This window comes from Botrytis cinerea, chromosome 8, assembly GCF_000143535.2.
Source record: "Botrytis cinerea B05.10 chromosome 8, complete sequence".
Lineage (NCBI taxonomy): Eukaryota > Fungi > Ascomycota > Leotiomycetes > Helotiales > Sclerotiniaceae > Botrytis > Botrytis cinerea.
The window spans coordinates 404,894-419,117 of NC_037317.1; the positions used below are offsets into that span (position 1 = coordinate 404,894).

The following is a 14,224-nucleotide window of genomic DNA, read 5'->3' on the forward strand; positions in this document are numbered from 1 at the left end:
ATTGTTGTGGTTTTATGGTATGAAAGTAAAGATTCATTTGTTTGTATCTCACCGATTGAAATCTCGTTACAGTTCTAGTATGGATCCAGGAATATGATTAGGCCTATTCCAAAACACACGGCTCTTCGATGCTCTTGCCACAATATCGCCCAAACAATCAAGGTAAACTAAGGAAGAGCTTCAACAACTTCGGATAATTAGGTGTTCCAAGCCCAGTAACAGGATCCCATCTACGGCAAACCATTATGTTAGCAAGCTCCTCACTAATATTCACTTCCAGAAAAAAGGAAACATACCCAGACACAGCACTAAACCCGGCGGTACCGCAATTAGGATTACTTCCATTTGTAATATCATTCAACACTTGAGGGTTTGCATAAAGCACTGGATTGATGAATCCTACTGTGGACTTCCCAATAGCGAGTCGTTCCTCGTTGATCTAAGATTCGTAAGTATGTGTAAATTGAATAGAAGGATAAAAAAGGGCAAATCCTCATACCAAGTTAATGATGGAAGAGAAAATGGGTGTGCCTAGAAGTCTTTAGCAAAAATCAAGAGAAGACGTTCGGATCGAAGAAAACATACTCGCACTAGTACCCCCATTCAGAGTAAAATTTCCTTCGAGGAAGGTTGCAATATTATCTCCGTTTGCAGAGACATCTGGAATACCTCTTCCAGCACGATTGTATACTCCGCCATTGGCCCCTATACTAACATTGCTACCCGCAGTGGCTTCATAGTATGGATAAGAAGGATTATGGTTCTTGAAATATCTGGAACAGCTAGTCAGGGTAGAGTTGCATCATCACGAAGGGGGAACTTACGATGCTACAGCCTCTTTCTGATACGAGGGAATTTCATAGACATTACTAAACCCTCCACCGGAAGAGTACGCACGAGCGTATGGTTGGCCTATAAGATCGTTGGCGGCACTCTCAGGTTCAAAAACTGTATGACCTGGGTAAACTTTCGTAGCGCCAACTGCTGTGACGTATGGGCAACTATCGAGTATTAGTCTTGAATTATATGTAGATTATTGGAGGAAATCCAAATATATACAACTGAAGACACGTACTTGACAGGAAATTGAGGGTTGAAAATTGTTGAATCCGAACCCAAACATCCACTTTCTGTAGCATCACCGGGATATCCGCCAACACCGAAGTCTCCTGAAGAATATAGGAATGTATGCCCTTGGAGTCCAAGTTTCATGTATCTATCTCAATGTAAGTATCTCATCGCTCACTATACGATAAGGCTACATACTCATTGCATTGTCTCTTCTGGTAGTATTCAGGAAGATCTATTTCTGCCTCGCCGTAGGATGTTGAGACTACATTTGTGGGCTTGTAGACACCACACATTAGTTTCCCTTTATATCCATCTTCTGCAGAATCTGGATAGATGGGGTCAAGAACAGGATCATTGCCAGTTTCGCCATAAGCTGAGTATGTGCAGTATGACTGAAAAGATTGTCAGTAACACATCTTAAAGTGGGGGAATTAGTAAACATACTCCATCAATAGCATCGAGAAATGTATTGAATGCGCCCACAGTGGGATTCTCAGCGGCGTAATTAATATCATCTGTTTGATAGAGTACCAGTTTCTGAGGATATACTAAAGGATATGCCAATTCAAAATCTAAAAGACTTTCTCCACCCGCTTCTTCAACAGAAACTGGAGCCATGGCACCATCCACAAAATTGGGGATTGGATGTGTACCCTTGGGAATATATGGAGTGTAATTAGCAAAGAATAAATCCAAGTCTTCTTGATCATAGAAGTCTCCTTCTTCCCATATCCCCATTGCATTGTTGGGATTGGCTTTGCTGGCACGAGGTATACGATAAAGGGCTTTGATACATTCTGGAGTGATAATCTCATCACAAGTCGCCAATGAAGTCGAATTGTGATGTGAATAGCTTCCGGATGAACTTTTTGGTCGTCGCAAAGGTCCATAGTCTTTACCTTTACTTCCACCAAGAACGCTACGTTTCGAGGCTGATTTCTTTTTCGTAGAGATTAATTTGACACCGGGAGTAATGTAATCCACGTGTGGTTGAACATGAGCTGGAAGGTGGTATCTATGGGATTTTGTTTAGCAAATTTCACGAGCCGGTTTCAATGTTGATTGCTGGTGTATACGAATCAAAGAAAATAATATCTCACTCATCACATGCAGCAGCTATTTCGTCAGTTGAAAAATGCTCATATGTATAGTACTGAGTATTAAGTAGATTCTCGAGTTCACTCGTCGTCGCGTCGAATGCATACCATCCCTTTGTGTCGGAGTGAACAATTCGACTAGCCGCAATTCCTGAGTCGACTAACCAATTTCGTACAGTATTGATTGTCTCGTCTGAAGGGGCAAACATTTCATGTACCTGCTCGGCTGTCCAATGTTTTCCATAATTTGAGGATTCTGGATGCGAACTTTCAAGTAGTTAGCACGATGGAGTGATGCAAGACATAATTTTCACATTCATTTCATCGTGAACTACTTACACATCCATAAGGAAGGCATGTCCCTTCTCGAGATTACCCTGAGATAAACCAATACGCACAGGAAGTAAAGTTGTGCTCGCAATCCGGTCACGTTTCATCCATTGTGCATGAGGTGCATTTCGCTTCTCATGGGAAACAAATGACGAACGAGTGGAAATAATATCAGAGTTCGGAAGAACAGCAGCAAGAATTCCAGGAACGGACAATGCAATTGAGGCAAAATGATGGAAATGCATTTTGATTGAACGAACGAACGAACGAGCTTGGCAAATATCAGGGGCAAGACCTACAGACAAAAGCTTATGTACTTTTTGAAGCTCTTTTGAAGATATGAGGGGCACTGGCCAAACGATGGACAGGTGCTACGAACCCTGCAACACTTGTTGTCAATCCGGAAGGTAACTTTACATCCTCAACACCGATATCATGCAGTGCTTATGTATCCTTCTGAATTGGGAAGTTGTCTCCAGTTCCTGGCCATCTTGCATCATGGAATCAAAGCGGGACCAAGCAGATTTGGAACTCATTCGCTCCCACAGGCTATCAATAGATAACGGCATCTTCGTGTCAATTACCAGACGGCTGTTCGAGATTCAGCAGATCATCGCCTGGATGAGAGATACGAAGTACTCATGTCATCGGTGCCATTCAATTCCAATTCCGAGAGTCAAAAAGTTGTGTTCATCTGCCAGTCAGTACAATACTGACTGTACACCATCCATGCTTGATCGTCGCTCGGCGCGATCCCTCAAATTGTTTTCGATGTTTTGATCGCACAAGCTTGGTAGCTGAATTTTGGAGATTGTTTCAAAGCATCTGCGACGACAAACATACTCAACGTTGATGCAGGTCAGATATTGATAAATGTGAAAAGCGATGCCGAGCTGTTCTCGTCAACCTTAACACGAGCGAGCGATGATGATTAAGCCCCACCATGATGCAATCAAGGTGATGTAAGGGTACGGTGTACCTGAATTACTCTCAACGCAGAATTACATCTAAACTTCCCCCACCACAGCAAAATATAGCACTCAGTGAGCAAACATTGGGAAAACAAAAATACAACTATCGCCACTACGACGAGATGAAGCAAAGATTTTCTTCCATCGACGTGAAGGTATGTCAAACAGAGCTCTAAGAGACTTTCTTCGCTCTTGTAATGCCTTCTGACTTTCTCAGGTCATCGCCCATGAACTTTCAAATGCTTTGGTCACTTTGCGCGTTTCCAATGTTTACGACTTGTCATCGAAGATTTTCTTGATCAAATTTGCGAAACCGGACAATAAACAGCAGATCCTCATAGACTCTGGCTTCCGATGTCATCTCACCGATTTCTCTCGAGCGACTGCAGCTGCTCCCAGTGTATTTGTACAGCGATTGAGGAAATTCCTAAAGACAAGACGAGTCACACAGGTTTCTCAAGTTGGAACAGATCGCATAATCGAATTTCAATTCAGTGATGGACAATACAGGTTATATTTGGAGTTTTATGCGGGAGGCAATATCATTCTTACGGATAAGGAGTTAAACATCCTCACCTTACTTCGAGTGGTCGACCCGGGAGAGGCCCAGGAAGAATTACGAGTCGGACTTAAATATTCTTTGGATAATCGCCAGAATTATGGAGGAATACCCGATTTGACGAAAGAACGACTTCAAGAGGCTCTACAGAAGGGGGTGGATAAGGGAGAGGATGACTCTGGAAAGAAGAAGAAGAAGCCTGGAGATGCATTACGAAAGGCATTAGCTGTATCCATCACAGAATTTCCACCAATGTTAGTGGACCACGCAATGCGCATCACAAATTTCAATTCCTCTCTAAAACCGGCCGAAGTTTTGCAGAGTGAAGATCTCTTGGAGCACTTGATGAAATCACTTCAAGAAGCTCAGCGAGTTGTTCAAGAAATAACTAGTTCCGAAACTGCAAAGGGCTACATTGTAGCGAAGAAGAAGGACCCTCAGACTCCATCAGATGAAAATGAGACAGACATTCGAAAAGGTTTACTTTATGATGATTTTCATCCATTCAAACCAAAGCAATTCCAGGATGATCCTTCATTGGTATTTTTAGAGTTCGAAGGGTTCAACAAAACTGTTGATGAGTTCTTCTCCTCAATTGAGGGACAAAAACTCGAATCAAAGCTTGAAGAGAGAGAAAAACAAGCCCAAAAGAAAATTCAGGCGGCACGAAATGAACAGGCCAAACGTTTAGGCGGTTTGCAAGAGATACAGGCACTAAATGAACGTAAAGCTAGTGCTTTACAAGCCAATGTTGAGCGGGTTCAAGAAGCAACAGATGCTGTTAATGGCTTGATCGCGCAAGGCATGGATTGGTTTGAAATTGGGCGCCTAATCGAAAGAGAACAAAAGTTCAATAATCCGGTAGCTTCGATGATTAAATTGCCCCTAAAATTGGAAGAGAATACAGTAACAATTTTATTGGATGAGGAGGCGTTTGACGAAGAAGAAGATTCTACTTACGAGACTGACAGTGATGTCTCCGAAAGTGAGGATGAGGATGATACCGCTAAGACCAATAAGAAGAAGGAAAAGGTTGCAGACACCCGAATTCCTATTGATATTGATCTTGCACTGTCACCTTGGGCAAATGCGCGTAATTACTTTGATCAAAAACGTTCAGCAGCATCGAAAGAGGACAAAACACTGCAATCATCTTCCAAGGCGTTGAAGAGTACCGAAGCGAAAATAGCTCAAGATCTGAAGAAGGGTTTGAAGCAAGAGAAGGCCATCTTACGACCTGTACGAAAACAGATGTGGTTCGAGAAATTCATTTGGTTTATATCTAGCGATGGATATCTAGTACTTGCAGGAAAGGATGCACAGCAAAGTGAAATTCTTTACAAGAGGTATCTTAAGAAGGGAGATGTATATTTGCATGCAGATATACGAGGTGCAGCATCCGTCATTGTTAGAAACAATCCAAAAACGCCAGATGCCCCGATTCCTCCACAAACTCTAAGCCAGGCAGGAACCTTGGTAGTTGTTACATCAAGTGCTTGGGATTCTAAGGCTGGTATGTCTGCTTGGTGGGTGACTGCGGATCAAGTATCAAAATCTGCGCCTACTGGCGAATTTCTTCCCGCTGGTAGCTTCAATACTCATGGGAAAAAGAACTTTTTGCCTCCTGCTCAGTTACTCCTTGGTTTTGGTGTTCTTTTCCAAATCAGCGATGAAAGCAAAGCTAGACATAACAAACATAGACTTCAAGACGACTCGCCATCGAGTGGCACAACCGCAGATGCCCCTTCTGCAGGTGATTCTCTTCTTGACGATATAGGTTCTGGGGACGAATTGAATCAATCTGATGAAGATGAGCCAGCTCCTGCCAAGGAAGCTGAGGCTGATCATCAAGATGTGGATGATTCGGACGATGAAGATGCCGACTCGAAGCCTAACCCTCTACAGAGTGAAGTAGAACAACCTGATGAAGTCGCCACACAAGAGAAACTTGAAACCCTTCAAACTGACGATAAGAAGCCCCAGCCATCGAAATCTGAATCACAGGTGGATGAATCAGACGAAGATTCAGCCGAGGAGTCACAATCAAAGTCTATCTCCACTGGTAAAAAAGCAACACCAGTTCAAAACCCACCCAAGAAGGGACCTGCACCAGCTAAGCGAGGCAAAAAAGGAAAGGCCAAGAAAATCGCACAGAAATATAAAGACCAAGATGAAGAAGATCGTATCGCTGCTCAAGAAATCATTGGAGCTGCAGCTGGCCAAGAAAAGGCAGAAGCAGAAGCCAAAGCAAAAGCAGCTCGAGAAGCCGAACTAGCATTCCAAAAGGAACGTCGACGAGCTCAACATCAACGTACGCAGAAGGAAACAGCCGAGCATGAAGAGATGCGCAAATTGATGCTTGAAGATGGTATCGATACTCATGAAGATAACGAGATTGAAACCATGACATCGTTAGATTCTTTCGTCGGCCTTCCTTTACCCGGCGATGAAATCCTCGAAGCGATACCTGTTTGTGCACCATGGGCTGCAATGGGTAAATACAAATACAAAGCGAAGATTCAACCGGGCGCGCAGAAAAAAGGTAAGGCGGTTAGGGAAATCCTCGGTAAGTGGATGGCGGCAAGTACGGCCAAGGGAGTCCTGGATGAGTCTAGTATGGATGTCGAACGCATCTGGCCGAGAGAAATGGATCTCATCAAGGGCTGGAAACCGGAGGAAACAACCAATGTCGTGCCCGTGGGCAAGGTGAGGGTTATGATGGGAGGAGGCTCGGCCGCTGCAAAGGCAAAGGGGGATAAGGGGAAGAGTAGTGGGGGGAGAGGTGGGAGGGGAAGTAAGAAAAAGTAGAGGGGAGTGTGGAGTGCGGAGTTGGGTAGAGTGTTCCTGGTGGGATTGTCAATAGTAGTCAAAAAGTGATGGATAGATAAGTTACATGTAGCATAGCATAGCATAGTACAGCATAGCGAAAATACCTACCTACCTACCAGCCTACCCGTCTGTAGAAAATACCACAAATGTTGACTCATCATCACTCACTCGTTCATTCAAAACTGCATTTACGATTTTGCTTACATTGTTATTTTCCCATCACAATGAACCCCCCCTTTTTTTTGAATGACAAGAAAATCAATATTACAGCTATCTATTTCCCATCGCTCATTTGACATCTCCCAAGACATCAAGCCATCAATCAAGAAAAAGTCAAACACAAATGCAAATTCAAATGCCAAAGCAAAAGCAAAAGCAAAAGCAAAAGAAAAAGGTATATCATAATATCTCATATCATATCAAGCTATTCCAAGCTACATAGGTATCTATCTAGGTATCTATTTATTCCCCCCATCTATCTTATCATCATCATCATAATTACCATCTCCAAAAAATGCCACGCTCCGCTAATGCACGTACACCCACAAACACTCGCACGCTCACTTCCTACTTCTCCCATCCTAATATTGAGCCTCTTCAGATCCAGCCATCCAGTAGCAAATCCATACACATCCATAGCCATTAAAAGAGTACTCCCATCTATATACTACAAGATTCCACTTTCTTACACAAATCTCCCTCTTATCATTATTTGAGTAAATGATCCCGCTACCCTCCATTCCTTATATTTTCCGTTCCCTCCCGATTCATTCATTCCCATTCCCTTAATCCCCCCGGAAACCGAAATCCAAGTTGCTGAGATTGAAAATTCAAATGCCGTGATAACATACCGCTATGTAAACGTTGCCAACAAGGATCGCTAACAGTGCTTCATTTCAACCACTTCGTCATTCCATTATCTCCCAACCTCAACCCTGTCTCTCTCACTCAGTCCACCACTCATCAATGCATCATCGCCAAAAACAGGTCGCTTATTAGAACCAGGTGGAGCCTGTTCTAACATTCTTGGCCTGTCATCTTCATAAGATTCAGAAGTATCCGATTCGCTGTAGTGGTGACGACTTCTGCCATATTCTTCTCGTTTACGATTACGTCTTTCGCGGGCTTCACGTTTTGCGCGGCGACGTTCACGAGCTGCCTCTTCTTCTCTTTCCTCTCTAGCGGCTGTAGGATCGGTTAGCTATTCGATCATTCTATCCATGGGTCAAGTGAAACATACCTCGAATTTGTTGAGTGGCAGTGGCGTAAGCTTGAATTTCTTCGCGACTCAACACTCTAAGCACAATTACGAAGTCATCCCGAGCTTCAAATCGTTCTTTTCCAACCTCTAGAGCGGCGGGGTTTACCAATTTTCTGGCAATCTTGGTCCAACGCGCATCTGCAGGGACACCATCCTTTTTGGCATCTTTCAAAGGTGCAACACCTTCACGAATTGGAGAAGGATCCTCTGGAAACTTCTCACGTGGTTGACGTAGAATGCCTTTGATGACAGGCTTCTCAGGCTTCTCTTCAACCTTTTCTCTTGGCGGTGAAACCACTCGTGCTTGTTTGGTTTCACCCGTGGTAGGCGCTGATTCTTCACGACGACCTCGCTCTTCACGGTTGAGTTCGGCTCTCAATTCGGCAACCTCACTCATATCTTTGGTGATAGACTTTCTACCAATTGGCTTGTTGGATGGTGCTAGTGTAGATTCTTGAGCAGATTGTTTAGGTGCTAATACTGGCACAGGCTCTTTGTCGGCAGGTGCATCTTGATCAGCAAGGGCAGCTTTCAACGCCTTCAAATCCATGGTATCTCTTGGATTGAATGGTGCAGCCGCAGCTCCAGAGATACGTCTGGGTCTGCGATGTCGGTTTGTTGCTTCATCTGACGTGTCTGAATTATTATCATTGGTAGCGCCAGTTGTTGCTGCGTCGCTACGAGGACGGTCATCCGGTGAGGATAATCTTTCCTTGGGATTTCGACCACTCAAGTCAACAAAATCATTGTCTGGAGAACGTCTGTCTTTGTCATCTCTAGCAACATCACGTGGAGCGGGTGGCATTTCTTCTCGGCTTCTTTCCTTCCTCGCTTCAGGCATATCATCCTCTTCTCGGCGGCGAGGAGGTAATGGTGGTGTGACTTCGCCTCTGTCTCTGTGATGTCTCTCCTTAGGTTCTCTACCGACCGATTCAGTAGAATCTCTCTCGTTGCGATGGCTTCTCTCGCGTCTTTCCTTGCGATCTGGTCTATCGGACTCAGAGGAATCCCGGGAGTCAGTGTGACGACGTTCATTTGAGACGTCCGCCATCTCCTTATCGCCACGCTCACGTCTCCTGCGTGAATCATCACCATAATCCTTGCGTCTCCTTTCATCGTCTCTATCATCACGATCGTCAGGCTTCATGGTATTTGCCATAGCTCCAAGACCAAGAGCGGCAGAGGCAATGCTAAGTCCTGTGGCAAGCTTCTCATGAGTGCTAGACTTCTTCTCGCGGCGATCATCCTCACGTTCATTCCTTGGAGATCTGTCATGTCTATCAGACCTTTCATGTCTCTCAATTCTCTCTGGTCTCTCTGGTCTTTCTGCTCTACTAGCCGGTCTTTCTGATCTCTCAGCACGACTGGCAGGTCTTTCTTGTCTCTCGGCGCGACTAGCAGGTCTTTCTGTTCTTTCAGGACGCAATCCAAAACCACGCTGTTCAACAGAATCATCATACCTCTCATGTCGGTGATGTGGTTTTCGTTCTCGCATTTCTTCCTCCCTTGAGCTATAGTATTCATCTGTAGGGGCATGTCTGGTGCTATCTCTGTCTTGGTACATAGAAACAGGTCGCCTGGTCGAAGTTCGTCGTCGAGGTCCATCACTCTCATAACCTGCGGGTGGATCCATACGTACTGGGCGTTGAATTGGTTCAATGGGCGTGACATGGGGAACGGGCATTCTTGCGGTAGCTGGTTGAGGGTCCCACGTTTGAATTCTGTCGAAACCGCGTGTAGATGGGGGTGGACCGCGCTCTCGGGTATCATAAGATCTTGGAGATTGAACCGTTTCACCGAATCCAAGAGGGTTGGTCATGCTAGCACTAGCGGGTCTAGATCTGCTGTCGACACTATCCCTACGCACATGCCGTGGATGACTGTTGTTCAAATCATACGTCACCAAATCCTTGGGGTTTGTGTATCCATAACCATCCTCTCCATAGTCGTCTGCAACTGTATCTGGATGTCGTACTAGATTGGCTGTGTATGCTGGCGCGCGAGGCTTGGTGGTGGTAGTTGTGGTGGTAGCGTATGATGGAGTAGATGCTGGAGTCGAGTACGATGCAGTGATTGGAGTAGGTATGTATGATGAGGTAGTTGATGGGGTAGGAATATAGCCTGGGATATCTCTGCTACTAGGAATACCAATTCGAAGATGGCTCGGTTCTCTGTGCCCGTGAGAGTCTCTAGAGGATCTGTTCATATCGGCATTATCTAAAGAAGCATATCTGCTGTGGTGATGAGAACTTCGAGACGACGCTGGAATTGTGTAATATTCCTCCTGGCTAGCGCGATATGGATTCTTGATGGATGGGCTGGCAGGTCTCACAACGGAAGTGTGCACAACCGTGGGATGCTTTGGAATTGATGTGAAGACAGTGTGTGCATTGGGTCGAGAGTCGACCGTGTTGCTACGAGTGCGGCTAGCAGTACGATGGTCAGGTTTGACTTTATACGTTGTTGTGGTAATGGGAACATGAGCAGAATTGAAGCTTGAGCTGCTGCTTCGAGGGTTTTCGTGTCGGGATAAGGGTACGACATGGTGATGGGTGTGTGATCCCGAAGAATGATTATTGTATGACAAATCGACTGGGAGACTTGCTCGCGCAGGATTGTAGGTTGGTGACCGTGGTCGTGTGTGTCTGTTGTATCGGTCACTCATATTGAGTATTTTGGTATTCAAAGTATTATTGCGGTGTGTCGTTGTTGAACGTGTGAATTATTTGAAGGGTCGATGTATGTAGCGAATGATGCGAGAAGAAAGTGGAGGAATGATGACTCGAACTTCGCCGCAATGTAATTATGGACTCGATCTCGATATGGTCAGCGTTTTTTATGGAAAGGTTTAGTCTGGCGAAAATGCGAGAAAGAGTTAGCAATCAAGTGATTATCCAAGCCGTCGCCTGCCCAAACTTTTCACGATGTAAGAGTTGTACGAGGTGCACACGGCGGGATTGGTGGGTAACAAACAATAAAATCTTCAACAAAATGTCCGAACTCGAGTGTGCAGATAGATACTTGGTACTGTAAGGCTACCAATGATCCAGGCGTAGCGTCGACGGATAGTTGCAGAAATGGATCTCTGACTGCAGTAGAATTTTGAAAAGATGCTCTGCAGACGATTGATTGCGCTCTCTGAGTGGTATTCTCTCTTGTTGCAATAACCTGAGGTAGGGAGATATGGGGCCAGCGGTCGTGAGATTTAAGTCGAGGGAGGGGGGAGGGGGGTGAGAATGTGGTGTGGCGCTTTTGTTGTCTGCCTGGTGTTTTCGGTTTTCGCGTTGTTCTGCAAAAGATTAACCCCGCTGGGTGGGTGGACTGCAAGACATATGCGATGGGATTGGATGGAATGGGATTGGGAGATGGGTCGACGTCGTACGAACACAAATTATTATTTTTTGGCTGTGAATGCAGGAATGCAGGAATGCAGATGCAGAAGACGAGAAGATGTGCAAGGCAAGAAACGAGGGACGACGAGGTTGTGCTGGGAGAGAAGGGTACAGATGGCTACGTGTGTAGGAGGTAGGTAACTCGAGTATAATAGGTGGCAAGGGCAAGGGAAAGTAAAAGGAAAAGTAAAAGGCGAAATGAACGATGGAAAAGGAAGGAAGGGAGGGAGGGAGGGTATTCTTGAGCGACTGGATTTGGAATTCCGATTTCCACGGTTCGGTTCTCAGAGTGCCTTTTGATCTTCTTCTCCTTCTTCTTTATCGTCGTCGTCGTTGCAGTCTAGTCGGATGGGACAGGATAGGATAGGTTTTATTATATTTGAAGAAGAGAAATCGAAAAAAGCACACGGGGGGGGATAATGCGACCAGAGTTTTAGTGTTCTCAGCTGTGGATGCCGTTGCGATCTCTACGAAAGTATATTGGACGGATGGATGAAAGTAGATAATTAGGAGACTAGTGAGCCATCGACTGGTGTTGTGAAATTCGATGTCCGGAGGGAGGGGTGGATGAGATGGGATGGGATGGGATGGGATGCAGGTAGGTAGTGTGGATGGTGGTGTATGTGTGTGTGTGTGTACCCAATACCCAATACCAGCGGCGGTCTGGTGTGGATTGATTAATGATATCTCAAGTGCCATCGATCCATCCATCCATCCATCCATCCATCCATCCACAGCTCCTCTTCTCCTTCGTCCTCTTCTTTTTTCCCTCTTGGGATGGATCCGATTGTGCGGATAGAGCACAGTACAGTCAGTGTGCGCACAGATGCAGAGATTACAAGAGATTGAGATGGAGATTCGCCGAACCCTTGACCATGACGTTTTGCACACAGAGTAGGAAAGAACCGAAGATGGACCCATGTCTTGGGGATCCATGTTCAATTTTACGGTTTGTGGTTTGTGGTGCTGCGTGTATGGGTGAGGGAAGTGGGAAGTGTGAAGTGTGAAATGTGAAGCGTGAAGCGTGAAGTGAAGTCAAATCAAGGGAATGTTAATGTTAACTGTCGCAAGGGAAGGGGAAACATTCGACCGGTGAAATATGCGTGGTGGCGAGCAGGATGTACACACAAAACACGGAATCATTCATTTTCATTGTATCGAGCACCTCGTGACTTGGGACTTGATTCGTGATCAGGAACGAGACTTCATGCACGCTCGAGTCTGTTGCGTGTGATGGGTGACGCCTCCATCATATAGACAATAGAATGAATACATTCGCTACCTACCTAGCACATGGTGAGTATTTTCGGTGCCTCATACGGTCATACCTAGTACCTAGTCACCGTCTCACTGTCCTTCTTCTTTCCTCCTTCAATTCCACCAAAACTACGGCACTTTACTCAAATGAAAGAAAATATACCTCATGCCATATAGCCATATTTGGATCTCTCTCAGTTCTGCTCGCTTCAGACATCTTCTCCCGCTCTCCGTCTCCCACTCCCTCCCTAGCCCTCTTTCTCTCCCTCTTCCTCTTCCTCTTCCTCGTCCTCTCCCTCTTCCTCTTCCTCTTCCTCTTCCTCGTCCTCTTCCTCTCCCATCCCCTTTCTCTCCAAGTGCCAATGAAGGTTTCCCGTTTGATGCATTCCCAAAACAACAGCTCCTGTCTTTCTCCCCCTGCCTCTATGCATAAGTCCCAATCTGGTGATCAGGCACAAACAAGCATGAAAATGTCAGATAGATGGGTTGGCAAAGCTATCGCCCATAGCTCTATAGTAGCTACTTACGTGCCGCCATCACATATCATTACCGTCCCGTAACACGCCCTCCAAGGGGGTTGTAATTTCATGCAGGGCTCAGTTCATTGGGCTGCAGAAGATTCTCCACTATTCTGATGCCTTACGAGCCAATGTTCACGGCAGTGTACAGAGGACGAGGTAGGTGTCCTTCGAATACTATGGAATCGAACGACATTTCCAATTCTACACTCTTTTTTCCTGGCCTGTCAGTATATGCTCCTTCACCGAGTACCTCCTGCCGACACACTGCAGGAACTATTCTTTGCATCTTTTTCCTTTTTGGCTGAGCGTACTGATCATCCAATCACATTTTCTTCTGCCATGGCGTGGGGGGGACTAGGACACTCCCGTCTTTTGATCTTGCGACCACTGGGGGGCCAATGGCAGATATCGCCTATAGCCGTCTCAAAGGGTGGTTGAGGCATGTTTTTCACGTTTTCGACCCTTACTTGCTTGGTTTTTTCCTCTCTCCCGGACCTGGCTCGTTACAAATTTCCAAACATCAAATTTGTGCATTCCACCGTCCGAACTGACCACATGACATCATTTCCTTGAATTTTCTTTCTCTTAATCAAATGAAAAAAGCTAACGTGGCTTATATATCCCCCATACCCTATATCCAAACGTGTGCGAGCTTTTGCATTCCCAAGGAGATCCCTCGAACTTTATATACGGAACGATCCATTCTATCCACTCTCAACGTTCGACGTTCCTCACCACAGAAACCGGCGCCAAAACTAACACCCATGCCAGCCAATGCTTGTATGCCGAGTATAAAAGCTCGAATGTTTAATCTTCGGTCCATCTTTTTTCATTCTCCTGCTCGCCCAGTCGGAGCCAGTGTCTTTCCAGTGCCCCAGATCTCCACTGCAGTGCAAGGATTATCCAAAGGTCATCGTTCTAGCTTTCGGAAGTGCC

General features: G+C 45.5%; 3 protein-coding genes across 3 annotated transcripts; 1 reads left to right on the plus strand and 2 right to left on the minus strand.

The window, feature by feature from the left end:
* Positions 1 to 15: 15 nt before the first annotated feature.
* Positions 16 to 2,782, minus strand: BCIN_08g01020 (hypothetical protein). The gene is made up of 10 exons (XM_024694363.1): positions 2,508 to 2,782; positions 2,172 to 2,435; positions 1,516 to 2,086; positions 1,267 to 1,463; positions 1,076 to 1,216; positions 825 to 1,001; positions 586 to 773; positions 500 to 531; positions 297 to 439; positions 16 to 230 (listed from the first exon to the last, which is right to left on the minus strand). The coding sequence occupies exons 1-10, from the start codon at positions 2,741 to 2,743 to the stop codon at positions 158 to 160; spliced, it is 2,022 nt and encodes a 673-aa protein (XP_024550152.1). The 5' UTR covers positions 2,744 to 2,782; the 3' UTR covers positions 16 to 157.
* A 365-nt stretch (positions 2,783 to 3,147) lies between these two features.
* On the plus strand, positions 3,148 to 7,014 carry Bctae2. Its single transcript, XM_024694364.1, has 2 exons — positions 3,148 to 3,624; positions 3,687 to 7,014. The coding sequence occupies exons 1-2, from the start codon at positions 3,592 to 3,594 to the stop codon at positions 6,834 to 6,836; spliced, it is 3,183 nt and encodes a 1,060-aa protein (XP_024550153.1). The 5' UTR covers positions 3,148 to 3,591; the 3' UTR covers positions 6,837 to 7,014.
* A 238-nt stretch (positions 7,015 to 7,252) lies between these two features.
* BCIN_08g01040 (hypothetical protein) lies at positions 7,253 to 12,787 on the minus strand. The gene is made up of 3 exons (XM_024694365.1): positions 11,092 to 12,787; positions 8,098 to 10,971; positions 7,253 to 8,042 (listed from the first exon to the last, which is right to left on the minus strand). The coding sequence occupies exons 2-3, from the start codon at positions 10,781 to 10,783 to the stop codon at positions 7,774 to 7,776; spliced, it is 2,955 nt and encodes a 984-aa protein (XP_024550154.1). The 5' UTR covers positions 10,784 to 10,971; positions 11,092 to 12,787; the 3' UTR covers positions 7,253 to 7,773.
* Positions 12,788 to 14,224: the final 1,437 nt, after the last annotated feature.

Excerpts from the sequence above, each read along its gene's own strand:
- Bctae2 (XM_024694364.1), top strand. The coding sequence starts at position 3,592 with ATGAAGCAAAGATTTTCTTCCATCGACGTGAAG. Across the intron at positions 3,625-3,686 it reads TTTCTTCCATCGACGTGAAG|GTCATCGCCCATGAACTTTC; the intron begins GTATGTCAAACA and ends TGACTTTCTCAG.
- BCIN_08g01040 (XM_024694365.1), bottom strand. The coding sequence starts at position 10,783 with ATGAGTGACCGATACAACAGACACACACGACCACGGTCACCAACCTAC. Across the intron at positions 8,043-8,097 it reads TGCCACTCAACAAATTCGAG|CCGCTAGAGAGGAAAGAGAA; the intron begins GTATGTTTCACT and ends CCGATCCTACAG.
- BCIN_08g01020 (XM_024694363.1), bottom strand. The coding sequence starts at position 2,743 with ATGCATTTCCATCATTTTGCCTCAATTGCATTGTCCGTTCCTGGAATT. Across the intron at positions 1,464-1,515 it reads TTCTCGATGCTATTGATGGA|TCATACTGCACATACTCAGC; the intron begins GTATGTTTACTA and ends CAATCTTTTCAG. Across the intron at positions 774-824 it reads CAGAAAGAGGCTGTAGCATC|ATATTTCAAGAACCATAATC; the intron begins GTAAGTTCCCCC and ends TAGCTGTTCCAG.